The sequence below is a fragment of the Elgaria multicarinata genome, chromosome 5, assembly GCF_023053635.1.
Source record: "Elgaria multicarinata webbii isolate HBS135686 ecotype San Diego chromosome 5, rElgMul1.1.pri, whole genome shotgun sequence".
Classification (NCBI taxonomy): domain Eukaryota; kingdom Metazoa; phylum Chordata; class Lepidosauria; order Squamata; family Anguidae; genus Elgaria; species Elgaria multicarinata.
In genome coordinates, this window is record NC_086175.1 from 136,574,963 (window position 1) to 136,601,862 (window position 26,900).

The following is a 26,900-nucleotide window of genomic DNA, read 5'->3' on the forward strand; positions in this document are numbered from 1 at the left end:
GTAGGTGGAGATAGAATCACAGAATCATACAATAGCAGAGTTGGAAGGGGCCTACAAGGCCATCGAGTCCAACCCCCTGCTCAATGCAGGAATCCACCCTAAAGCATCCCTGACAGAGGGTTGTCCAGCTGCCTCTTGAAGGCCTCTAGTGTGGGAGAGCCCACAACCTCCCTAGGTAACTGGTTCCATTGTCGTACTGCTCAAACAGTCAGGAAGTTTTTCCTGATGTCCATCCGGAATCTGGCTTCCTTTAACTTGAGCCCATTATTCCGTGTCCTGCACTCTGGGAGGATCAAGAAGAGATCCTGGCCCTCCTCTGTGTGACAACCTTTTAAGTATTTGAAGAGTGCTCTCATGTCTCCCCTCAATCTTCTCTTCTCCAGGCTAAACATGCCCAGTTCCTTCAGTCTCTCATCATAGGGCTTTGTTTCAAGACCCCTGATCATCCTGGTCGCCCTCCTCTGAACACGCTCCAGCTTGTCTGCATCCTTCTTGAATTGTGGAGCCCAGAACTGGACACAATACTCTAGATGAGGCCTAACCAGGGCCGAATAGAGAGGAATCAGTACCTCACGTGATTTGGAAGCTATACTTCTATGAATGCAGCCCAAAATAGCATTTGCCTTTCTTGCAGCCATATCACACTGTTGGCTCATATTCAGCTTGCGATCTACAACAATTCCAAGATCCTTCTCATTTGTAGTATTGCTGAGCCAAGTGTCCCCCATCTTGTAACTGTGCATTTGGTTTCTATTCCCTAAATGTAGAACTTGGCATTTATCCCTATTAAATTTCATTCTGTTGTTTTCAGCCCAGCACTCCAGCCTATCAAGATCACTTTGAAGTTTGTTTCTGTCTTCCAGGGTATTAGCTATCCCACCCAATTTTGTGTCATCTGCAAATTTGATCAGCGTTCCCTGCACCTCCTCGTCCAAATCATTAATAAAAATGTGGAAGAGCACTGGGCCCAGGACTGAGCCCTGCGGTACCCCACTCGTTGCCTCTCCCCAGTTTGAGAAGGTTCCATTGATAAATACTCTTTGAGTCCGATTCTGTAGCCAACTGTGAATCCACCTAATAGTTGTTCCATCTAGCCCACTTTTAGCTAGTTTGTTAATCAGAATATCACGGAGCACTTTGTCAAAAGCTTTGCTGAAGTCAAGATATATGACATCCACAGCATTCCCACAGTCCACAAGGGAGGTTACCCGATCAAAAAATGAGATCAAATTAGTCTGACAGGATTTGTTCCTGACAAATCCATGTTGGCTTCTAGTAATCATTGCATTGATTTCAAGGTGTTTACAGATTGACTTCTTTATAATCTGCTCCAGAATTTTCCCAGGGATGGATGTCAGACTGACTGGTCTGTAGTTCCCAGGTTCCTCCTTTTTGCCCTTTTTGAAGATAGGGACAACGTTAGCCCTCTTCCAGTCATCCGGCACCTCACCCGTCTTCCATGATTTTGCAAAGATAATAGACAAAGGTTCTGAGAGTTCTTCCGCTAGCTCCTTCATTACTCTAGGATGCAGTTCATCGGGCCCTGGAGATTTGAACTCATTCAAGGAAATTAGGTGTTCTTTGACCATTTGTTTATCAATCTCAAATTGCAATCCTTCCCCCTCAACTTCTGCTTCACTTTTTCCAGGGGGGTCATAGACCCGCTTTTGGGAGAAGACCGAGGCAAAGTAGGAATTGAGCACTTCAGCCTTTTCTTTGTCATCTGTTATCAATTTGCCATCCTCATTAAGCAGTTGAACCACCATTTCTTTCCTCTGTCTTTTTACTACTCACGTATCTGAAGAAAGCCTTTTTATTGCTTTTAGCATCCCTCGCTAATCTCAGCTCATTCACAGCTTTAGCCTTCCTGACGCCATTTCGGCACTTCTGCGCCACCTGTCTGTACTCTTCTTTTGTAGCCTGGCCTTCCTTCCACTTCCTATATGTATCCCTTTTTGTTTTCAGGTCATCTCTAAGCTTTTTGTGGAGCCACATTGGTTTCCTCTGTTGTCTTCTATCTTTTCTCCTTGTTGGAATTGTTTGTAACTGTGCCTTTAAAATTTCATTTTTTAAATACTCCCACCCATCCTGCACTCCTTTTCTCATTAGGCTCACCTGCCATGGGACCTTACTTATCATAGTTCTGAGTTTATTAAAATCAGCTTTCCTAAAATCCAGAGTACGTGTATGGCTACGCTCAACTTTTGTCTCCTTCATAATCAAGAGTTCAAGTATGACGTGGTCACTTTCCCCCAGAGTTCCCGTAACTGCCACTTTATCCACTAAGTCATCCCTATTGGTCAATATCAAGTCAAGGATTGCCGATCCTCTAGTTCCTTCCTCCACTTTCTGTAGGAGAAAGTTATCACCCACACATGTCAGGAATGTCTTGGAAGGGCCACTTTTGGCAGTGTTGGTCTCCCAACAGATATCGGGGTAATTGAAGTCCCCCATCACTACTACATAGTGATGTAGATGTCCCATCGCACTTTAGAATGTGCCTCTTGCTTTGGGAGTTTGCCGCACTGGGAATGACGTAGGGGCCCCTTTCTGAGTTATCTCTGTGGAGTGAGCTGTCCCTGTTCTCCCCACAACCCACCTTCCTGCTCAGATAAGATTGAGAGAGCAGGGGGCTGGAGCCGATGGCCTTGTAGGCCACTTCCAACTCTAGTATTCTATGATTCTAGCTAATGACACTGCCAGTGAGCTAAATGGCAGAGGTGGCATTCAGACTCATCAACAAGAGGAGGAAAAAATAGCATTGGAATCTTTTTTAACAGCTTTGTAGCCTGACAGAAATATAAACAGGTGAAGTTCCCCCACCACCATGACCACCGCCGTACTGCCGTGCCAGATACAGCTTCCCCTGGTGCCACTGGTGTGCATGTTGGAGTGAAAAACACGATTAACGCTGACTGAATAAAACAAACTGTGCACAGAGAGAGGTCTGTGAGCCAACTCTAAGCCCTGTGGGGAGGGCGGGCTTGGCCAGTGGAGGGCGGGGTGGGGCCCACCTTGCTTCCTGAGTGCCACTGGGGCGGGGCGGGGGTGGGGATTAGGGCACACTGACCGCTCAGTTTGCTTGTTATTCTGCTCCTGCAGAACATTCAACACCACTACGAAGGTGTCAAGGAAATCCAGAAGACTCTTTGGGCTGACGAGAGGCAGGTGGGCCGCAAGGAAAGTGGCGTAGTTAGTGACAGAGGTGTGGATCAGGGCCGCAGCCTTGGCAATGCGACGCAGCAAGTCCTTGTTCGCATGCAGTGATGTTGGCTCTAACAGACGGTGGATGGACATGCCCAGGTCAGAGCCAGGAAAGGGGGGGGGGCATCTGCTGGGCTCCTCCTGGGCCCTGGATGGAGCAGCCTCAAGATTCAGCCACAGAATGCTGCTGGCCTCAGGGAGGTGAGGCAGGCAGGGGGACAGGCCCAGAAGCTACGAGCCAGGGCTGAGCTGCCACGGAAACCCACACGTCTGACCCTGGCTTGGGCTGGCAATGCGGAGACAGAGGGGCCCTGCTCCCCCACCCCCTCCGGCACCTTCTTGGCTTGGAGGCGCACCCACCTCGAGTGAGCTGGGCGGAACGCTTGCCGTAGTGCTTCAGGTGCCTCAAGGCCACCTTCAGCAGGCACGTGTAGCTCCAGGGCTGGTAGATCTCCAGGCTGCAGAGCATCTGGGCCAGGGCAGTGGCGAGGAGGGGGGGCAGCGCCCGGGAGCAAGGCCCCCCCAGCAGAAGCAACACGTGCAAGTTGGAACGCACGAACTGGAAGAACCTGCAAGGGAGGCCCAAAGGAGGGGCTTCAGGGAGGCCTGCCCCAAACCGGGCACTGGGGGGGGTGCTCCTCCCCCAGCCCTCTGCCCCATACCTCTGCAGAATGAGATCGTCTCGCATGGTGCGCTTGATGCTCTGGTTCTCCTGCAGCAGGGCCTGGATGACGGACACCGACTCCTCGGGGCTGTACAGGCCAGGGCACGTGCCCTCCGCCATCAGCGCCAGCACCAGGTGCAAGCTGGCCAGGCTCACGCCAGAGTGCACCAGCAGCAGCACTCGCTTGCCCGTAATGCCGGCCTGCCAGCTGGCCAAGCGCAGCAGGGCCGTGGCTTCGGCCTCGTCGGCTGTTGCGGGCAACTCGATGAGCAGGGAGGCAGTGGCCCGGGCTGCCAAGGCCACCAAGGCCTGACGGCCTGTGCATCGGACAAAGGAGACGAGCGCCCCGTGCCTGTCCGGGCCACAGAGTAGGCGGCTCAGGCGCACCACGTGCCTCAGGCCCTCTGAGCAGGGCAAGAAGTCGGGGGGCAGCCAGCGAGTCAGCTGGCCCTCCAAGGCCTTCCACTGCTTCTCCTGGTAGGGGTTGTAGGCGCTGGGGCCGTAGGCGTCCGGGCCCAGGTCCTTGCTGAAGACGAGGTCTCTGGGCGCCTCACTGGGCAGCAGCAGGAGGTGGGAGGGCAGCAGCGGGCCAGCGCTCTCCTTCTTGGAGGAGGCGCGGCGCTTGAACCTCACGAAGGCAGGCGAGTGGGGGCTGGCGCGGGGGGCGTGCGTCCCCCGCAGCGCCTCAGGGTTCACCTCCGGGAAGGCCCCGCTCCGCTTCTTGCCCACTCCCACCTCCTCCAGTTCTGCCTCAGCAGGGGGCTCGTTCTCCAGCTCCCCCAGGGAGGGGTCGTCGTAAGGGCTGGGATCCAGGGGGCTCAGGGACAGGGCCGGGGCCTGCTCCACCGGATCCCAGGGGTCCAGGCGGTCCACCTCGCAGCAGTCTGGGAGGTCAGGCTCAGCGTGCATGGCCAGCAGGTCCTCTTCCCGGGGCTCCGCCTCCTCCACCTCCTCGTCCTCCAGGCCCGGAGCCAGACAGAAGCTGGAGGTGCTGGGCAGGCGGAAGGCGATGTGGCCCCTGCTGGGCAGGTGGGAGGTCTGCCCGCCCAGGGAGGCCACCACCCGCAGGAAGGGGCGCCTAGCGCAGAAGGTGGCCGTCGCGATCTCCAGCACCATCTGCCCACAGAGGTCGCGCTGGTGCTCGCCCCGCAGCGGGTCGCCGAAGACGCGCAGGCACTCGTGCATCCAGAGGCGGATGGTCAGCCGGGTGCTGAGCACCATGGTGTAGCCCGTCCCCGTGGCCATCTTGCTCTGGCCGGAGGCGCGCCGGGTGGAGGCCCTGGAGCTGTGGTCCTCCAGAGGGCTGCTGAGGTGGATGCCCGGCCGGGGCCGCAGCACGAACAGGCCCTTGATCACCTTCTGGATGTCGTGCAGAGAGAAGCGGAAGAGGCAGCAGGCCGGAGAGGGCTGGAACCGGCTCCTCGCGGCCTCGTAGGTGTCGACCGTGGCCCGGACGAGCGCAGAGGCCAAGTCGCAGTGCCGGGTCAGCAGGGGGAACTTCTCGAGCCAGGCTAAGACGCTGCCGATGTGCATGCTGACCAGAGACTCCCTGGTCACCACGGGCAGCACCACGATGCTGAGCAGCCTGCTGAAGCGGGGGCAGAGGGGCGGCGCGCCAGCCAGCGGCACGGAGAGGGTGCCAAAGCAGTTGAAGCCCGCGGCGGGCCAGTGCTGCAGCTCCAGGGTCTCGGCGTGATAGAACTGGTGGTGGCTCAGAGCCTGGCGGAGAGACTCGATCACAGGGCTCGAACCCCGGACTGGATCTGAAGGGAAGCAGGAGGCACAGGACAGCTGCGGCGGCGGCGGCCTCCCTCGAGACCCTCCCGGAGCCCCTGGCCAGTGGGGGGCCTCAGCCTGCACTCACCAACCAAGGCCAAGTGCAGGTCCTCCACCAAGAAGAGGCAGCGGCCTTTGCTGACTGTGCCCCGGGCAACCTTGCCCATGGGGAAGAGGCCCTTGTCCCGCACGGTGCCGAGAGACTTCTTGTGCAACAGGCGGCGCAGATGCGTGGCCCTGAGGGCGGGCGTGAGACACACCCGATGGTAGAAGTGGTTGGGCTGCACCAGCATCTCGGCAAAGGAGGACTTCCCACAGCCCGGCTCCCCCACTAGGAGCAGGGGCTGACCGGAGCCCAGCAGGAGGTCCGTCACGAAAAGCACGCGCTCGTACTGCAAAGAGAAGGGCCTCTGAGACACGGGCACACTCGGGCGGCCGCCCTGATTCCCGGCCGGCCGGCCAGCTGGCTAGCCAACCAACGCTCTCAGTTTGGAGGGGAACTCTGGGGTTCAGCCGTACCTGTGGCAGGACCGAGAAACTCACGGGGATGCCCTTGACCCGGCTGGACAGGTACCGCCCATCAAAAGGCTCCAGAGTGCCGTTCTCGGCCAGGGGGCGAAGGTCAAAAGCAGAAGCCGCAGAAGGCAGCCGGATGGAGAACCGGCTGTTGTGCAGGGCCCGGTGGACAAAGCGGTCAAAGGGAGGCCAGTGTCTGTGCAAAGAGAGAGGGGAGCGCCATGTTGGGCAGCTCTAAGGCTGCGAGGTTCTGTTCTCGCTGGGCAGGGAAAGGGGGCTGTCCTGTCCCGAGAGTCTCAGCTCCCAGCTTTTGCCCCAAGGCTTCAGGCTCTGGGACCTCGTCCCGGGACTGTACCTGGGATGGAGATGGCTCCCAAAGCCCCAGATGTAGGCAAAGACAAAGATGCTCTGGGCAAGCAAGTGGTGATGGGCAGGGACCGAGTCATCCAGGCTGTGGGGGGCGATGGAGGAGTGGGCGGCAAATAAGGCGGCCTTGGCTTCTGCTGGGAAAAGGTTGAATGGAGCACACCAGGTAAGCCCCCTGTGGCGGGCTGGGTTTGGGGAGACACGTTCCCTCTGTGAAAGGGGCAAGGACAGAGGGGCGCAAGCCCCCACCCCCACCCTGGCCACGCCAGCACACCTACGCAAATGGCCGGGGGACTCACCACGGGGTGAAAAAGGCCTTCCTTTCTCCCCCCGCCCCCCGAGCTTTTGCCTCCAGTTTCACTTCTGCGCCCACGGGAACGCTCACCTGTCTGCTCCGGTGCAGCAGGCGTGTGCTTGATCCTGTCGCGGCGCAGGTATTGCTCCAGCAGGGCCTGGAATATCCTGGTGAAGGCCGTCACCTCCTGCACGCCCTGGGCCATGGGGCTCTGCGGGTGGGAGTGGGGGAGCAGCACGGAGCAGCAGTGCTGCTGCAGGAAGGCCAGCGTGGGCGGGAAGAGCTCCTCGGCCAGCTCGTGCAACATGGCCAGGCTCTCCTGGGTCACGCTGTACTTGCGGTACACGTGGGCAAGCGCCGAGGAGAGCAGCACCCGCCAGAGCTGTGAGCCTCCGCAGTACAGCAGGGCACAGTGGGCGCAGACGGACGGGGGCATCCCAGAAGCATCCGGCATTTCAAAGAGGAACCTGACGTTCTCAGGGGTCTGCAGCCTCTGTCCGTTGGGCAAGCTGAGGGAGGGTCTGGTGCTGAAGAGCGAGGAGATCGGTTCCAGCCACTCGGCACTCGTGGCTCCGTCCAGCACCAGCCACTGCTGCCTGCTCCCCTGACTCGACCCGTCGGCTAAGGTGGACATGGCCGCCCTCTGCAGGAGCCGGGAGAGGACCCCGTCCTGCCATTGGCTGCCCTCCAGGCTGCCCACAAACTCAGCCACGGTCAGCCCGTTGGGCCACAGGCAGACGGTGCTGACCGGGCGGAAGAGAGTAGGCTGGGGGGCGCCAGGACCGTGCGCCCCGGGCACCGCATCGCTGGCTGCCAGCCTGCTCTGGGCCTTGGCCAGGGTTTGCCAGGCAGTGGTCTTGCCGCTGCCAGAGGGCCCCAGGAGGAGGATGCTGGGGGGGCCCAGCAGGGCCTGGGAAAGCTGGCCAGCGAGGCGGAGGAGCTCGGGGTCCACCTGGAGCTTGTCCTCGTGCAGCTGGGTCACCAGGGCCCCCTGGAGACGCGGGGGCGCCTGAGGCTCATAGGGCTGAGAGCAGGCGCTGGGGAAGACCTCGCGCAGCAGCTCGCGCACGTTGTGGAGCTGGGGGCAGTCAGGGCCGCTGAGCAAAGGGGAGGCGGAGAGAGCCTTGACCATGGCCGGCTCTTCCTCCAAGCCCAAGAGGAAGGTGGTCCGGGTGGAGGGCTTGGCCTTGGCCGTCAGGGTGTCTCGCCTGGCTGGGGGGCTAAACAGGATGCGGACGGCCAGCCTGATCACCTCCCGGACGAGGGTCGGGCGGCTACGGCGGGGGCCGGGGCTCAGCTCCCCCTCGAGGCGCAAGAAGGCGCACAGCTTCTCCGCCAGGCGTGCCGCCTCCCGGAAGCCCGCTGCTAACAGGGTGACCTCGGCGAGCCGGGTGAGGTCAGGGGGCAGCACGGCCAACGGGCGGAGGGCCAGGCACAGGGGCTCGGGGAGGCGCTCCAGGGTGGCCACGCAGCCATAGGTCTCCCGCACGCGCAGCAGCCGGCCCCCAAAGAGGATGTTGCCCAGGACCCGCGGCTGGTACGGCTCGGCTTCGTCTGTGCCCAGCTCCGGCAACGGGATTGCAGGCGGCCCCTCGCCCTCCTCGGAGCTCGCCGAGCCCTCCGAGTCCTGGCTGGCAGGGGAGGCGGTGGCGGAGGAGAGGCCTGCGGCCGCCTCCCTGCTCTGGTGCAGGCTCAGGCACATGCTCTGCAGGTCCAGGAGGCGCTGGCTGAAGGCGGAGAGCACCGCGGGCTCCAGCCGCTCGGCCGACTCCAGCAGCAGCAGGGCGCCCGCGTGCACGGCCCCGCAGAGGTGGCGGGAGAGGCAGCTGATGGACATCTGCGCGGTGCAGTGCAGGGTGACCAGCTGGCGGCCCAGCGCCTGGGCCAGGCCCTGCACGGTGTGGGACTTGCCCACGTCTGGGCAGCCCAGCAGCCCGCTGCAGCGGAACTCGTCCAGGGCCAGCAGCATCCCCAGGTAGGTGCGGTCCAGCAACGGGCTGCCCAGCAGGCGCAGGCTGGGCCCCAGGTACTCGTAGTCATAGGGGAGGCGGCAGTCGAGGACGTCCGCCCAGCAGCCGGGGGTGCTGCCCACCCAGGGGCTGCTCGGAGGGAGCCCCACCGCCTGGCCTTTCTCCGGGCTCAGGGCCACGCGGTACTTGAGACGCCGGGCCCACGCAAAGGCCCGTGGGGAGCTCACCTTGCCCTCCGCCAGCTGGGAGAGGGTGTCCCGCTGCTGGACCGTGAGGACGATCAGGGCCCCCAGCAGCATGCCCAGCGAATCGCTGTCCGGGTCCCAGGCGCGGACGCTGCGGTAGTTGCGGACGTAGTGGGCCAGGGCTCCCAGCTTGAGGCTCACCTTGAGCTCCAGCCCCGGCCAGCAGCCAGGCTCCACCAGGGCCTCATCCACGGCCACGCGCCACAGCGCCTCCTCCGCCAGCAGCACACACTGGTTGGGGAAGCTGTTGCCCAGCATCGCCCAGCACTCGGCCACCAGGTGAAGCGGCAGCTCCGTGGGGCCGGGCTGCCGCTCAAAGGCGAGGTCCAGCTGTGGCCGCAGGGCCAGCCGGCGGGCCACGCAGTCCTGCGTCAGGTTGAAGACGGACTCCTTCATGCGCTGCTCCAGCATGCAGAGCCACTGCGTGGCCTTTCGGCTGAGGGAGACCACGCTGCACAGCCTCACGGCCTCCCCGTGGGCACCCACCAGGCCGGTCACCTGGACCACAGGGATCTCAGCGGAGAACATGCCCCGGTTCTGAACAGCAGAGGGCATCAGCAGCTGCAGCTGGCGCACCCCGGGGAAGCAGCGCTGCGACCACGCCGAGGCATCAGCGGGCTCGGAGGCTGTGGCCAGCAAGGCCACCAGCTCCTCGTTGCTGAGGAAGAAAAGGCGGGGGAAGCTCATGCGCGTGGCCTCCAGCACGTAGTCCAGGGCCCGGACGATGACCTGCAGGTCTCCGGAGCCATCCACGAAGGCAGCTTGTAAGGTGCCCCCGATGAAGCGGCTCTCGCGGCTGGAGCCCGGCACCAGCCTCACGCTGGACAGCACCAGGGGGTCATTGCAGGTCACGTGCATGAACTCACGGAAGTGGGCGTCCACCCGCTGGAACCGGGAATCCTGCATGGGAGGCAGAGGAGGGCAAGCTTGGATGGCGGGAGGAGGGCACCTCGTGCAGGAGGCAAGGCGGCACAGGGGCCCACTGAGAGAGCCCCGAAAGGAAGCTGCAGGCAGGAGGCGTGTTTGGGGGTGGGCTGGGGAGGGAAAGGGAGCGCCTGGGACTCACCAGCTCAGCGCTGGGAAGACTAATGTTCATCTCGTAGAGAACGATGTTCAGGAAAACCCATTTCTGCTGGAAATTGACCCAGGCATCCAGAAGGGATTCTGCGGAAAGGAAGAGAAGGAAATGGGAGGCGGGCCCCCCTGGGCTTCCAGCCCTCCTCCCCCCCTCCTTACCCAATGGGCCCGGGTGCCCCCACCCGCTAGAGACAGGGCACGGCTCTCCCCCAGGCCCAGCCCAAACAGCCGTCCCCACCTCTTCCTCACCAAAGGCACGCAGGGTGGACACCCAGCTCTTAGCCTCCTCCTGGATGTCTGAGGAGAAGGGGGACAGGATCATGTTCTGGAGGGTTACGATGCTGTGTTCCACGCTGGCCTTCAGTTCTGCCGTGTCTAAGGTGAGAGGGAGAGACTGGACCGTGAGGGCCCAGCGGGGTCAGGGTCGGGAACGGGGGGCAGATGTGGAGTCAGCCTGGGTTAGGAGGGAGCAGGCTGCGGGCACCGGAGGCCTCTGTCTTTGGCTTCAAAACGTTGGCGTTGGCTTCAAAGTTTCTGGAAATTTTACATCTCTACGAGAGAGAGACACACACACCCCGGTCCTGTTTAGGGGCCGCCCTGCCCTGCCCTGCCCTGCCCTGTCCTGCCTGGGTGTGCTGGGGGCCACAACCAAGGAAGCTCTCCTCATTGCTCAGAGAAAGCAAAAAGGGTCCAAGCGGCAGAGAGGAGGAAACGGAAGGAACCGTCGACTTCGCTGCACCCTGGAGTGCCAGCTCAGGGCTTTATCAACTCCGCTTTCGTGGACTGCAGAGACGAAAGCTACATGGCTCCCCGTTTCGAGCCTCCTGCAGATACGGCTGTCCAATGGGGAAACCCACCAGAACCAACGCTAAGCAAGCAGTAGCGGCAGCCTCCCGAGTCTCCTCCTCGCTTAAGCCCGTGAGGCCTTCCGGGAGCACTCCTGGCCGCCGTCCCTGGGGCCGCGCTCACGACGAAGGAGCCGCAGCTGTGGCCCTGGGCCTCACCTGACAACACGTAGGTGCCGCTGTCCTTGGAGATGTACTCCAGCTTGGCCGGCCGCTGCCGACCGCTTGCTGGGCGGCGGAAGCGCTCCGTCTGCGGCTCCTGGTACGGCACGTTGAGAATGAAATTGACCAGGCGGAACTGCTTCTCGGCCCAGGCCCTCTGCAGGCGGTGCACAGTGTCCCTGGCGCACTGGCGGCTCTTCTCACAGGCGCAGACCTGGGAGTCAGAGGAGGTCATTGCTCTGCCGGGGGGGGGATCAGGCGGGACAAGCCCTGCCAAGGGGGGGGGACACCCTCGTTGCTGCGCCATCATTGGAAGCCACTCACCCGAAGGATGGCGTCACTGTGCTCCAGCAGTGGGTAGGACAGCAGCTGGCCCAGTGTGAACTGCATGTTGAAGGGGCACTTGACACCCATCACTGAAAGAGAGCGGGTGCCAGAAGCCCGTGTGCCAGAAGCCACCCTCTCCAGCGCGGTCAGGTAGGCTCCCGTGGCAGGCCTCGTCCCTCCCACCCAGCCTCCTCGCTGCGCAGCCCCAGCCAGAGCGAGGAGACCGAGCCCTTCAGCCTCCCCGGGGCAGGATGGGACCTCTGCAGCGGAGGTGGCCCCCGCCTATCCCACTCCCGGCGTCAAGGCCTCACCAGCAAAGATCTCCTTCCAGCAGCTGAGCTTGACCAAAGGGCTGCCGAGGTTCAGGAGCAAGGGGAGGTACTTCTGGAAGTTGGCGATGGCCCTCAAGCAGGCCTGCAGGACGGGGTGGCTGCTGGACAGGCAGTGCTCGATGGCGATCACTTCCTTTTGCCACTCCTCCGTCTTCTCCATGGCCAGAGTGGTGCTGAACTGTGAGGGAGTGGGAGGGAGGCTCAGGCAGGGCCATGAGGACGCGGGGTTAGCGGGAAGGGGGCAGGCAGGCAGGGACCCCGGGGAAGAGTCAGAAGGGAAGAGGACGGAAGACAGCAGGGCAGCGACAGCAGTGGGGAGACAGGCTGGGGCTGCCCAGACCGGGGCACCGCTGGAAGGAGAAAGCTGGAAGGCTCTGGACTGCTACAGGGTGAGAGCGCAGGGGTGCTCGGTCAGCCACCGGCATCACTTAACCTCAGGGCTGCCAACCCAGCCAATCAGCTGGCACCATTGCTCCGGCCGTGCTCTTGGCCGTGCTGGCACAGAGACCCAGACCGGGGTCTCAGGGAGCTTCAGCCTCCCCCACCCCCCAGCAGTCCCCCTCCCGTGCGTGAGGCTGCTACCCAGTACCGCTGGCCACCCTGAGAGCCAGGCGCTGGCCCAGCCAGCCTCACCTTGACGAAAGCCAGGCACTTCCACTCGGTGACCTGCTCGGAGACGATGCGGAAGAGCTGCCAGATGCGCGCGTGAAGCTCGATGACCCCCTGCTTCCCAGTGACGAAGGAGACATCCATACACTCCCCTGCGGAGGCAGCAAAGGGCCGCGGTGCTCACCCAGGGCTCGCTGGGAAGAGGGGGTCCCCCCGGGGGGCAGGCGCAGGCCCGGGCCACCCCTACCTGTGAGGATCCGCTGGGAGCGGCAGAGGTCGGTCACCCGCGCCACCGTGGCCTGGAAGCGGTTGAAGAGCTCGTGCAGCTCATTCTCCATGGCCCGGGGGTTCTGGGCGGGGTCCTGGAAGTACCCCACCGTGACCGTGGCCAGCAGCTCCTGCAGCTCCCGGATGGCTTTCTGAAGAGAGCTGCTGAGCTCAGCAATGATGCTGAGGCGTCGGGAGACAATGAAGTCAGAGACCTCCCGCTGCTGGTACACAAAGGCGTCCCAGGTGTCCAGGAGCTGCGGAGACAGGAAAGGTTGCAGGGCTCCAGCTCCCTCGGATGCCCTGCCCCAGCGGGGCCTGAGGGCGAGGGGAGCAGCACCACGGCTGTGCCACATCCCATGGGGGAGCTGTGGCTCAGTGGGTAGAGCACCTGCTTGGCAGCATCTCCAGGTAGGGCTGAAAATCCCTGGGGAGCCACAGCTGCCAGTCAGTGCTGACACAACTGGCCTAGAAGGACCGAGGGGCGGACTCAGTCAGCGGCAGCGTCCTATGTTCCAGGCAGACTGAGCCAGTGGGAAGCGTGTGACGGCGCTCTTTCCCTTCAGTGAGCTGCTCTGAGCATCATGGTCAATGACCCAATGTAGAAACAAAGACCGAAGTCAGCCCATGCAGGACGCGGTCGTGCCCGCCCTGAAGCGCTGCACACTGGAAGAGCAGGTGGGGGGTAGCCGTCCACAGCCGGTGCTCAAGACCCCACTCCTCCTCCCACTGACCACGAGCCCTAGGATCACTGACTGGGGACCTCCCTTGATGGTGCCGCGTTGCTGCCACTTCGCTGCTAAGTCCTGTGGTTTTGCTGCCGCAGGATGGTGCCCGGTAATCCTGAGGGCTGGAGGCAGTGCAGGCTTTCCGGCAGCTTTTCAATTCGCTGCCCCCAACTCCCCGCTCTCTGCCCAGCTTCCAGAGACCAATCGGGGTCGCTATCCGCACCAGAATGCCCCCGAAGCGAGGTCACACGGCGGAAGGGCCGGGGGACCTCGCTTTGAAGAAAAAAGTCAGGCGAAGTCCCCAACTGGTTTAAAACGCAGCTTTGTGTAAAAGCCCCGCGGTGGCTGTGAGGCGACGCCTGCATCACACAACCAGCACAGCCCCGGCTAGGCTTAGAAGACGGACGGACGGACGACTCCTGAACCAACTTCATGCTGGGTCAGAGGGAGGCCTCCATCTGCTCCACAGAGCAGGGCCACGCTCCCACTGGCTGCAGCAAGGCCAGCCTGCAGGTGGCTCCAGCCTTGTCTTCTTTAAGCTCGATGCAGCCACCCAGGGAGGAGGGAGCATCTGGCTCACGAGCTGGCCTAGCAGAGCACGTTCCTCTTCCACACCACCCACCAGTGGCCCTGCCCAGCACCCAGCCCGGACTTCCCCCCCTCACCGTGTTCTCCAGGCACTCCTCACTGGGGCTAAGAGGGCGGAAGCACTGCTGGATCACCTCGTTGAGGGCCCGCACGTAGTCCACGTACTCCTGCAGCTCCGCCATCTGGCCCTGGTACTGCTCCAGCTGCAGAGGGGCAAGGGCAAGCAGGTGACGCCTGGGGTCAGCCCCCAGCAGCTCCCGGCAGCCCTAGTTTCTGCCCCCCCCCCCGCCCTGCCCCACCCCCTTGAGGTCCCAGCCTCACCCCAGCCCACCCCTTGCTGGTGCAATTTGCAAACAGGACCTGGAATCCACAGCTGGCAGGAAGAGCAGGCAGGTTGTTTAATAAGGAAACTGGGCAGGTGACCAAAGATGGGAGGAGAGGTGGATACAAAATGCAAAATCCTGCTTCCCGCCCAACACCCCTGGATTACTCATCACCCTTTAGAAAGGTCTCGTGGAAAAGTAGCTGGTTAAATAACAGAAAGGAGGAGGTTGGAATGAACAGGAATGTCGGAGCCCATGCAGCACAGTACAGAGAACAGCTCCCATAGTGCCTCCAAAATAGTGTCTGCAACAAGGTAGGAACAAAGCCAGACTATAAAACACATGGTCTTCGATGTCTATATACTAATGCCCAGAGCATGGGAAACAAACAGAACGAACTTGAACTCTTATTACATGAAGGCAAATACGACTTGATAGGTATAACTGAAACTTGGTGGGATGACTCCCATGACTGGAATATAGCAAATGAAGGATATAACTTGTTCAAAAAGAACAGAAGAAATAGAAAGGGAGGTGGAGTTGCACTATATGTTAAAAATACCTATCCTTGTGGCTCCACAAAAAGCTTAGAGATGACCTGAAAACAAAAAGGGATACATATAGGAAGTGGAAGGAAGGCCAGGCTACAAAAGAAGAGTACAGACAGGTGGCGCAGAAGTGCCGAAATGGCATCAGGAAGGCTAAAGCTCAGAATGAGCTGAGATTAGCGAGGGATGCTAAAAGCAAAAAAATGGTTTTCTTCAGATACGTCAGTAGTAAAAGACAGAGGAAAGAAATGGTGGTTCAACTGCTTAATGAGGATGGCAAATGGATAACAGATGACAAAGAAAAGGCTGAAGTGCTCAATCCTACTTTGCCTCAGTCTTCTCCCAAAAGCGGGTCTATGACCTCCCTGGAAAAAGTGAAGCAGAAGTTGAGGGGGCAGGATTACAGTTTGAGATTGATAAACAAATGGTCAAAGAACATCTAATTTCCTTGAATGAGTTTAAATCTCCAGGGCCCGATGAACTGCATCCTAGAGTAATGAAGGAGCTAGCAGAAGAACTCTCAGAACCTTTGTCTATTATCTTTGCAAAATCATAGAAGATGCGTGAGGTGCCGGACGACTGGAGGAGGGCTAACATTGTCCCTATCTTCAAAAAGGGCAAAAAGGAGGAACCTGGGAACTACAGACCAGTCAGTCTGACATCCATCCCTGGGAAAATTCTGGAGCAGATTATAAAGAAGTCAATCTGTAAACACCTTGAAATCAATGCGGTGATCACTAGAAGCCAACCTGGATATGTCAGGAACAAATCCTGTCAGACTAATTTGATCTCATTTTTTGATCGGGTAGCCTCCCTTGTGGACTGTGGGAATGCTGTAGCTGGCACATATCTTGACTTCAGCAAAGCTTTTGACAAAGTGCTCCATGATAGTCTGATTAACAAACTAGCTAAAAGTGGGCTAGATGGAACAACTATTAGGTAGATTCACAGTTGGCTACAGAATTGGACTCAAAGAGTATTTATCAATGGGACCTTCTCAAACTGGGGAGAGGCAACGAGTGGGGTACCGCAGGGCTCAGTCCTGGGCCCAGTGCTCTTCAACATTTTTATTAATGATTTGGACGAGGAGGTGCAGGGAACGCTGATCAAATTTGCAGATGACACAAAATTGGGTGGGATAGCGAATACCCTGGAAGACAGAAACAAACTTCAAAGTGATCTTGATAGGCTGGAGCGCTGGGCTGAAAACAGAATGACATTTAATAGGGATAAATGCCAAGTCCTTCACTTGGGGAAAAGAAACCAAATGCACAGTTACAAGATGGGGATGCTTGACTCAGCAATATGTGAGTAGTAAAAGACAGAGGAAAGAAATGGTGGTTCAACTGCTTAATGAGGATGGCAAATGGATAACAGATGACAAAGAAAAGGCTGACGTGCTCAATTCCTACTTTGGCTCAGTCTTCTCCCAAAAGCCGGTCAATGACCCCCTGGAGAAAGTGAAGCATAAGTTGAGGGGGCAGGATTGCAGTTTGAGATTGATAAACAAATGGGCTAAACAATCCCAGTTGATGTAACCTTCCCTCATAGGGGAGATGCTCCAGCCCCTTCATAATTTAAGTTGCCCTTTTCCAGCTCTATAATATCCTTTTTTTAGGTGTGGTGACCAGAACTGTACACAGTATTCTAAGTGTGGTCGCACCATCGATTTGTATAAGGGCAGTACGATACTGGCTGTTTTATTTCTCAATTCCTTTACTTATCATGCCTAACATGGAGTTTGCCTTCTTGACAGCGGCCACACACTGGGTGGACATTTTCATCGATTTGTCCCCCACAATCCCAAGATCTCTTTCTTGTTCAGTCACTGCCACCTCAGATCCCATTAGGTTATACTTGAAGTTGGGTTTTTTTACCCCAGCGTGCATCACCTTACACTTGCATTGAACTGCATCTGCCATTTGGATGCCCACTCTCCCAGCTTGGAGAGATCCCTTTGGAGCCCTTTACAATCCCTTTTTCTTTTCGTGTCGTCAAAAAACTTGGCCGCTTCACTGCTCACTCCTAATTCCAGATCATTTATGAACAAGTTGAAAAGAATTGGTCCCAATACTGATCCATGTGGGACTCCACAATTTTCTGCCCTCCATTGGGAGAATTGACCATTTATTCCTACTCTGTTTTCTGTTCTCTAACCAATTACTGATCCGTAAGAGGGCCTTTCCTCTTATTCCATGACTACTAAGTTTGTTCAGGAGTCTTTGGTGGGGGACTTTATCAAAAGCCTTTTGGAAGTTCAAGTAAACAATGTCCACCGGATCACCCTTGTCTACATGTGTGTTGACACTCTCAAAGAATTCTAATAGATTAGTGAGACAGGACTTGCCTTTGCGAAAGCCGTGTTGATTCTTCTTCAGCAGGACCTGCCCTTCTATATGCTTACTAATTTTCTCTTTCATTATGCTTTCAACCAATTTACCTGGAACAAATGTCAAACTAGCTGACCTGTAATTTCTTGGATCCCTTTTTGAAAATTGGTGTTATATTGGCCATCTTCCAGTTCTCTGGTACAAAAGCTGAGCTTAGGGACATGTTGCCTATTTTTGTGAGAAGGTCCGCAATTTCATATTTGAGTTCTTTGAGAACTCTAGGACGGATGCCATCTGGGCCTGGTGATTTATTTGCTTTCCATTTATCCATAGTTGAGAATTTCATCTTTAGTCACCACTATTTGCCTCAATTCCTTAGTCTTCCTTCCTGAAAACATTCGTTCAGGCACAGGCATCTGTCCTGTATCCTCTGCATATACTGGGAGACTTTGTGAATGGTCTTGGCTATTTGTCCTAAAAAAGCGTGTCCTGAGGAAGCATTCCCGGCGAAACAGGTTATGTGTATCGGACTCCTTTTCATTGAATTACCACACACTGTATAACTGCTTTCATCGTATGAATGACATTTAATTACCAAATGCTGTATAATTGTTTTCATTATAGCAATGTACTTTATTTTTATTATTACTAATGTATACGTTACACGCCACCAATACATATTCTTTTGAAATATAATAATTAGCTATAAATATTTTGTTTAAATTTGTGATATGACATGCATTTGTATACTGATGTGATTGGTTATGATTTATAAACAATTATTATTATTATTATTATTATTATTATTATTATTATTTATATAGCACCATCAATGTACATGGTGCTGTACAGAGTAAAACAGTAAACAGCAAGACCCTGCCGCATAGGCTTACAATCTAATAAAATCATAGTAAAACAATAAGGAGGGGAAGAGAATGCAAATAGGTACAGGGTAGGGTAAGCAGGCACAGGGTAGGGTAAAACTAACAGTAGAAAGTAACAGTAGAAGTCTGCACAACATATGTTTACATAGTTTGAGGCAGTGTAACATAACTTAAAAGGTTGTCACACAGAGCAGGGCCAGGATCTCTTCTTGATCCTCCCAGAGTGCAGAACACGGAATAATGCGCTCAAGTTACAGGAAGCCAGATTCTGGCTGGACATCAGGAAAAACTTCCTGACTGTTAGAGCAGTGCCTCCCTTTGTTTAGGTCTCCATATGTTTTTGCCAGCTCCAATGTGGGATATATAAACAGAGGATCCATTTCCACAGCCCGTTTGAAGCTCTCGGTAGCGGCCGCAAGCATCTTGGCACGTCCTTCTGGTGATGCTCCTTTCATCTGGTTCTTGTAGCAGATGTCAAAGTCATAGCGAAGGAGGTGATAGCTGGGATCGAGGGAGATGGCCTGCTTCAAGGTGGTGGTGGCTTAGGAGAGGGACAGTGGCTGACACAACTGGGCAGCTGTTCTTAAGACTTCGGGGTTGAAGCTGTTCTGGACAACGTCCTCCACAAGGTGGTCCACTCTCTGCCAGACTCTCCTTGGAAGCAAACTGGCCAAATACACTTTGATTTCTTAACTTTGGGGCTGGCTAAGGACAGTCTCTTCCATTAACTCTTTAGCCTCTTCCTTACGATCATCTCTCCAAGTAGTACTCCAAGAGGCAAAGACGGAGATGGCCAGACCTGATGTGCATTCTGCTTTGGATGCATCTCCTTCCAGTGCCATTTGGAAGCACTCCATGGCCTCCTCCCCATTCCAGAAACCCATGGCCAGGAGGAACCAGCCTTTCTTTTTTTTAAAAAAACAAACACTTTATTTAATGTAATTATTGTGCATTGTACAACGAGCTTATATTCAACAAATATAGTCAACAAATACAATAACAGTCAACTATCCAAACAAAAATTATAAAAAGAAACTGTTCCCATTCTTATTTTAATTTCATAAACAGTAGAGTGTCCTTACAGCACCCTCCAGAATGAGGCTTGGGAACAGGCTGGAGGCTTATAGGCCACCATCCCTTTGTTGATAAATGCAAGGAAGGGAAGCCAGGTTTCCATGAAGGGGTTGTGTTTGGCCGTCCCTCTCAGAACTCTGCTAGGGTGGGTCAGTCTCTCTGGAAGTGCAATTTCCCAGACATTGGTGAACCATCCCCCTGCATCGTGCAGCTGGCACCTGTTTTCCAATGTTGTACTATTTCTAGGCCTTTGGGAATACTCTGGACCTGTGTTAATGCATTGGATTTTTTAATTGTGATTTGCTTTCTAATTTTTTTTAAATGTTTTTAATATTACGGGGGTTAACTTTATATGTTTTAATTGTAAATGTTTTAATCTTGTAAACCGCCTTGAGTCCCAGTATTGGGAAAAAGGTGGGATGATGATGATGATAATAGACAGAGAGATCGCAGAGAAGCTGAATGAATTCTTTGCATTGTTGTTCACTGCAGAGGATACAGAACAGATGCCTGTGTCTGAACTGATGTTTTCAGGAAGGGAGTCTGAGAAACTGAGGCAAATAGTGGTGACAAAAGATGAAGTTCTCAACCTTATTGACAAATTGAAAGCAAATAAATCACCAGGCCCAGATGGCATCCATCCTAGAGTTCTCAAAGAACTCAAATATGAAATTGCGGACCTCCTCACAATAATAGGCAACATGTCCCTAAGCTCAGCCTCTGTACCAGAGGGCTGGAGGATGGCCAATGTAACACCAATTTTCAAAAAGGGATCCAGGGAGGAGCTGGGAAATTACAGGATGGTTACTTTAATGTCTGTTCTAGGTAAATTGGTTGAAAGTATTTTTAAACACAATATCTGAAAAAGAATCAACGTGGCTTCCGCAAAGGTAAGTCCTATCTCACTAATCTTTTAGAGTTCTTTGAGAGTGTCAATAGCCATGAAGACAGGGGTGATCCGGTGGACACTGTTTACTTGGTCTTCCAAAAGGCTTTTGATAAAGTCCCCCACCAAAGACTCCTGCACAAACTTAGCCGTCATGGAATAAGAGGAGAAAGGTCTTCTTATGGATCAGCAACTGGCTAAAGGACAGAAAGCAGAATCATAGAATTGTGGAGTTGGGAGGGACCACAAAGATCATCTAGTGCAGGAAAACCAATTAAACTATCTATGTGAGATGGCTGTCCAGGCTCGTCTTAAAAACCTCCAAAGATGGAGAACCCACAACCTCTGTAGGTAAACCGTTTCACTGTTGTTCAGCTCTTAATGTCAGAAGTTTTTCTTTATATTTAATTGGAATCTAGGTAGGTGTAATTAATACCCATTATTTAGGGTCCTAATTTCTGCGGCCATGGAAAATAGTTCTTGACCATCTTCCCTGTGGCACCATTTTATGTACTTGAACACTGTTAACATGTCTCCCCACACTCTCTTTTTCTCCAGACTGAACACCCCAAGTTCCTTCAGCCTGTCTTCATAGGGCATGGCCTCAAGTCCCTGGATCATTTTTGTTGCCCTCCTCTGAACCTGTTCTAACCTGCCAACGGCCTTCTGGAAATGTGGTGCCCAGAATCTTACACAATGCTTCAGGTGTGGTCTCACTAGTGCCTAAAGGGTGTTTTTTTCATTTACAATTTTACTGAATATGTGTAAGAGTGGGGTTATAAAGGTTTGTTGGCATAGCATATAGAAAGAAGCTTTTGAGGACATAAAATGGCTTTAAACTGATGGACAAGGGATGGGGTAATGCTTTAATATTAAGGGAGCAAGTAGGCAAACACACATAAAACACTGTATCAAGGGTTAGATGATTTGGTTTAGAAAAGCCCCATGAAATATGATTTGATATTGCTCAAAGTCATTAGTCGTATGAACTTGTGACTTGAACCAACTGTTTGTATTCCTGTTAAAGGAACTAGGTGGAAGGTCCAGGGTGATGGAAAGTAGAATTGTGGTTTAGAAGATCCCCGTGTCCATAAGAGCAGAGAAGTAAACCAGACAGTCGACCACGTGGAAAACAGAAGTCATGTCCAGTTTAGAGATAAGCAAGTATGTCAGAAGGGATGGAACATTCTGGTAAGAGGATGGTCTAATTGATGAAGTGGGCCAACTGACTTTGATATTTTAGAATAAATTAATATGTATTAGGAGGGAGGTCTTTGTCTTTGAGAAGGGTATTTAAGTCTGAACACAGAGGGGGGGGAAATGTCTTTCCTTTCCCTCAGGCATGACAGCTGGGATGTTGCTCTGAGCCTAGCATGCAGGCCTCAGTGACTCCTTGGTCTTGCCTGGGAGGAATGGAGGTCCCTCTGCATTTGATAGGATATTTGATTTGATAGGATAACCTCCCTTGTGGTCTGTGGGAATGCTGTGGACATCATATATCTTGACTTCAGCAAAGCTTTCGACAAAGTGCCCCATGACACTCTGATTAACAAACTAGCTAAAAGTGGGCTAGATGGAACAACTATTAGGTGGATTCACAGTTGCCTACAGAATCGGACTCAAAGAGTACTTATCAATGCAACCTTCTCAAACTGGGGAGAGGCAACGAGTGGGGTACCGCAGGGCTCAGTCCTGGGCCCAGTGCTCTTCAACATTTTTATTAATGATTTGGACGAGGAGGTGCAGGGAACGCTGATCAAATTTGCAGATGACACAAAATTGGGTGGAATAGCTAATACCCTGGAAGACAGAAACAAACTTCAACAGGATCTTGATAGGCTGGAGTGCTGGGCTGAAAAGAACAGAATGAAATTTAATAGGGATAAATGCCAAGTTCTACATCTAGGAAATAGAAACCAAATGCACAGTTACAAGATGGGGGATACTTGGCTCAGCAATACTACGAACGAGAAGGATCTTGGAATTGTTGTAGATCGCAAGCTGAATATGAGCCAACAATGCGATATGGCTGCAAGAAAGGCAAATGCTGTTTTGGGCTGCATTAATACAAGTATAGCTTCCAAATCACGTGAGGTACTGGTTCCTCTCTATTTGGCCCTGGTTAGGCCTCATCTAGAGTATTGCGTCCAGTTCTGGGCTCCACAATTCAAGAAGGACGCAGACAAGCTGGAGCGTGTTCAGAGGAGGGCGACCAGGATGATCAGGGGTCTGGAAACAAAGCCCTATGAAGAGAGACTGAAGGAACTGGGCATGTTTAGCCTGGAGAAGAGAAGATTGAGGGGAGACATGATAGCACTCTTCAAATTCTTAAAAGGTTGTCACACAGAGGAGGGCCAGGATCTCTTCTCGATCCTCCCAGAGTGCAGGACACGGAATAACGGGCTCAAGTTAAAGGAAGCCAGATTCCAGATGGACATCAGGAAAAACTTCCTGACTGTTAGAGCAGTACAACAATGGAATCAGTTACCTAGGGAAGTTGTGGGCTCTCCCACACTAGAGGCCTTCAAGAGGCAGCTGGACAACCACCTGTCAGGGATGCAGGGTGGATTCCCTGCATTGAGCAGGGGTTTGGACTCAATGGCCTTGTAGGCCCCTTCCAATTCTGCTATTCTTTGATTCTATGATTCTATGATTCGCTCCCCACTGCCGCCCGTGAGTGCGCGTCCAGCGGGCTGGCCTGTTTGCACGTCGGTCCGTCCCTGTCCCCGTCCCTTTGGGATTCTAAGGAGTCCCATTGCAGAGCCAATATGAGTGATGACAGATACTCTTCTCTCAAACCATCAAGACCTAAGCTGACTTTTCAGCACTGGCTGGAGCCTAGTTGCTGGGCCTAAGACCATGGTCTTTCTTGAGAAAGGGAGAGTCCAACACCAGTGTTGTCATTGGGGGTGTGACTGTCTGTGTTTGTCTTAGATCTTGTTCTCCAGAAATCTGCAAGGCTTGTGAGTTTATTTGTTTAATTTGCTTTGCTGAATGGAGGCTCGTGTGACTGTTTAACTTCCTTTAAATTGTTTAATAAATGTTTTAAAGTTATAACAGTTTCATTGAGAAATCAGTCATTCTGGTCCTTATCTCTAGAGGTTCCATCTACTATTGTGGGGAGCAATCTTGAGGGGTGTTGACGAAAGGTACTGCAGGAATCTCTACTTTCAGGCAGCCTCTGTTCAGGGAACCTTTTTCTCAAGGCAAAGGTTACCAGTCATTTCCCCCTACAACCCGAATAGAGGAGGAATCAGGACTTCCGTGGCGTCTGGGATACAAGGGCTTCTTCTAATGCAGCCCAGAACTGCGCTCGCCCTTCTAGCAGCCATCTCGCACTGCTGAGGGTGCACAGCACGTCGTCCAGGAAGCCCTCCCTCCCAGTCCATAAGCTGCTCTTTTCTCAGGGTGCTTCCAGGCCTGGTGCTACCAAGGGGAAGGCCTTGTGCAGCTCTGCTCTGTTCTTTCTTAATGGATGATGTGTGGCACAAAGAAAGAGGGGAGAAGCGGTGGGAAAACACAGGAGGGGCTACAAGTGGGAGCCCATGTTGATGTGACACGGGTAACATTTGGTGAATGAGGGAGGGCAACGGTGCCAAAGGGAGCCACGGCTGGAAGCAGCCTCAGTGCAGCGTGTGCATGAGGCTAGCGGGCATCGACTTGAACATAACCGCTGTCTGAGTAGCTAGATCATCGCCCACGTTAGAATGTGACGACGATCAGGCTTCCCAGGGAGGCCCTGTCATCCCGCAGAAAGAGGCCCTGTCTGACTCCTCTCTAGAGAGCAAAACAGAAAGGACACTCTGAGGATCCTCCCACGACTTAGCCACGTGAGATCTTCCTTGCAGGATGTTCATGGCCGGGACCCTGCGACTGGAGGACAGCAAGCCCTGGATTATCAGTTGCTCGGCACCAACAGCAGGAGTCGGCTATCAGCCTCTGCGTCATTTCTTATTACTCTTAAGTTAAGACCTGTGTAAATCATTGTAAAACCCAAGTTGAAAAGATGCATCATGAATGCGGAGGGTGGAGACCAGAGGCAACTCTGAAGAGAGTGCATTCCGGAGCTTGGGAGCTATGTAGGAGAAAGCCCTTTCCCCACGTGCTCCTCAGGGAGGCCTCTGCTCACAAGAGTGCCTTGCAGAGAGCCTCTCCTGATCTCGGGTCGCCAGACAGGTTCATACCGAGGCAGGCAGGCAGGCGGTTACTCCGACTGTAACCACAGCTGTGTTTGGAAAGGGAGGTGACAGCAGCGTGGGCAGGCGGGTGTGAGTGTGTGGAAGAGTAAAGGGTAAAACTTCTCGAAGCCCCAGAGAGCCATTGGTGCCAGTCAGGACAGACAACACTGGACTAGCTGGGCCAAGGGTCTGACAGCTTCCTCTGTTCCTAAGAGGGCTGGTCCCTCCCCGGAGGCACTTCCCATCTGAAATGTGCCCCAGGGGAAGGCAGAGAGGATGGGGAGGGAGGTGGAGGCCGAGGGGGTGGGGGGATAACAGGGAAAGGAGGTGCAGCTGCTGAGGCGCTGTGACAGGCAGGAACATTGCAGGAGGCAACTGGGGCATGGGGGGTGGGTGGGGCTGAGCCAAAGGCTTCCTGGAAAGGGTGGCATTGGAGGACATGGCAAGACATCTGCCCGAGGAGGAGGAGGAGGAGGAGGAGGAGGAAGCCTACCTTCTGGGAGCACTTGGCAATGGTGAAGATGTCCGTGCCAACATTCATATATAGCTGCAAGATGCCGGCCAGCTCGGCAATCAACGACTCACTGCGCTGCGTGGTCTCGCTCAGCAACAGAGACAGGATGTCCTCATGGATGGCGTCCAACAAGGGCACTGCCAAGGGAGAGACAGAGAGGGCTCAACGGCCATGGCAATGGCGAGGCCGTCACCGCGACGGGCCCGTCGCTCCTACCCGCAACCTGGCACCTACAAATGTCCTGATGGATGCCACTGCAGTCCACAAAGAGGAGGCGGTTGTATGTGATGACAACACTTGGCACGTTCTCGACCTGGTTCACCCACGTGCGCAGCTTGAGGATTTGGTTCACGTACTCCTCGGCCGGCCAGCCCTTCATGCTCTTCAGCTGGCTGGCGCTCCAGCTGTGCACAAAGTCGTAGATCTGACCCAGCCAGGCGTATTCTCGGCACAGAAGCTGGGTCTCCATCAGCGCAGCCTGTGGGCGAGGAGAGTGGGGAGGGGCACCATTCAGCCAAGGGCTTTTGTCGTGCCGGACCAGGCTTATTGCTTATTGTGAAACACAAGAAAACTTGCAGACATGTTCACAAAACCACTAGGTCCCACCAAACACAGAGAAGTTTGTGAAACGTTAGGTTTCAGGGAGGAAAAAGTGTAAATAACTGTACAATGTGTTATTGTTAATCAATGTGTAAACATAAGAAGGGGTGTTGGATCCTGGAATGGATCCTGGTTATGTTTTCCATTGATTTGTTAATTGCTGAGGATCTGGAGGAACAGAAGACTCAGCAGAAACTTAAAGGTCAACTCTACACCGAGACATTGAGTGTCATAATTGAATAATTGTCTAACTGATTGTCTTCAATTAAGGGTTGCAAGGAGTTGCATCATTGTACAGGTTGTCTATAAAAGTAAATGTGTTTTCAAGTTCCTGTATAACTTCCATGTCCCTCATGTGAGCTGTATTGACTGACCGTTTGTAAGTATTTGTATCTGTACTGCCATAACTAAATTATATATTTATTTGCCAGTAAAAAGGTTTATTTTAACCTACATAAATCTCTGTCTTAATTCACGTCTTTGCTGACTTGGCTGAGAACCGCTGTAATCTCTGCTAGTCTCTGTAGGGCCCAGACAGAGACTTAACACAAAAGGTTATGTGCCAGAAACCCAGTCTGTGCAATAACTAAACAGCTTCTAAAGCCATAACTCAACATATTCATGCTTCCAGAGAAGCTCGTAACCAGAAAACTCTGAACTGACAACTAATGCTACACAAGGAATTTGGGACCTTGTCTGGTTCCCCGCAAGGGAAGAGCTTCTCCGTCTTTGCTGCCTGGACTTTCCATCAATTGGACTGATGAAACTCTCTCCCCTGGATTTGTCGTCCACTCTGGACCTTTGGCGATTGTGCTGTTAAACCTTCCTGTAGAACAGCCTTTCTCAACCTGGGGCGCTCCAGATGTGTTGGACTACAACTCCCAGAATGCCCCAGCCAGCTCTGCTGGCTGGGGCATTCTGGGAGATGCAGTCCAACACATCTGGAGTGCCCCAGGTTGAGAACCACTGCTGTAGAACATAATGGTCTTCTCATGGATTATTGTTTGCCATGAACTCAGTGCCTTCATCTTTGATTGCCCAGAAAGCCTTCTGGTCTGGACTATTAATGATGTTTGACTATTTTGTTGCCTCAACACCCATATGTTTGAAATTTCCAATGCAGACACTTTTGCTGGACCAGATCCCTGACTTGCTGGTTTTAAGCATGTCTCTGCTGGGAGTCATTTTCAGAAGCTCTGAGGAAAACATCTGTACTGCTAGGGACTCCTCCTTGTCTAGTTAATTCCTGAATCCCTGGACTCAGTTCAACTTGGACCCCAGCAATGCAAGATCCTGAAATATATAGAATGTCTTCAATAAGCTGGGGTTCTGCCTAGTTGTGACTTATTTCTGTATCTTTGAACCTGCATTGGCTTGGAGCTCCTGTGTGTGGAAATCCTGCATTTGGGAGTGTTTTTTATCACCTAGGGCTCTTTGGCCTAGTTTATTCTCAAATCTCTGCACTTAGTGCAGCTTGGACACATCTCAAGTAGAATTCTTGAAGAAGGAATTACTCCAAAAGGAGGGACTCTGCCTGGCTGTAACTCTTCCTGGTCTAAAACGTGAGTCAGCTCAGGCCTCCTGAACATGGT

General features: G+C 54.2%; 2 protein-coding genes across 2 annotated transcripts in view; both read right to left on the reverse strand.

Annotated features, from left to right (window-relative positions):
• Positions 1-26,900, reverse strand: part of ILK (integrin linked kinase) — an 81,331-nt gene that overhangs the window by 34,366 nt on the left and 20,065 nt on the right. The window lies entirely within an intron of this gene.
• The window catches only part of DNHD1 (dynein heavy chain domain 1), a 53,479-nt gene that overhangs the window by 15,038 nt on the left and 11,541 nt on the right, over positions 1-26,900 (reverse strand). The window contains exons 11-27 of the mRNA XM_063127759.1: positions 24,943-25,186; positions 24,688-24,845; positions 14,049-14,174; positions 12,636-12,912; positions 12,413-12,540; positions 11,759-11,957; positions 11,445-11,536; positions 11,118-11,334; positions 10,363-10,488; positions 10,103-10,200; positions 6,912-9,936; positions 6,516-6,663; positions 6,164-6,356; positions 5,733-6,036; positions 3,867-5,631; positions 3,565-3,773; positions 3,071-3,275 (exon numbers count right to left, since the gene is read on the reverse strand). Of these exons, the coding sequence (XP_062983829.1) occupies positions 3,071-3,275; positions 3,565-3,773; positions 3,867-5,631; positions 5,733-6,036; positions 6,164-6,356; positions 6,516-6,663; positions 6,912-9,936; positions 10,103-10,200; positions 10,363-10,488; positions 11,118-11,334; positions 11,445-11,536; positions 11,759-11,957; positions 12,413-12,540; positions 12,636-12,912; positions 14,049-14,174; positions 24,688-24,845; positions 24,943-25,186 (7,514 nt within the window). The remainder of the gene's footprint in view (positions 1-3,070; positions 3,276-3,564; positions 3,774-3,866; positions 5,632-5,732; positions 6,037-6,163; positions 6,357-6,515; positions 6,664-6,911; positions 9,937-10,102; positions 10,201-10,362; positions 10,489-11,117; positions 11,335-11,444; positions 11,537-11,758; positions 11,958-12,412; positions 12,541-12,635; positions 12,913-14,048; positions 14,175-24,687; positions 24,846-24,942; positions 25,187-26,900) is intronic.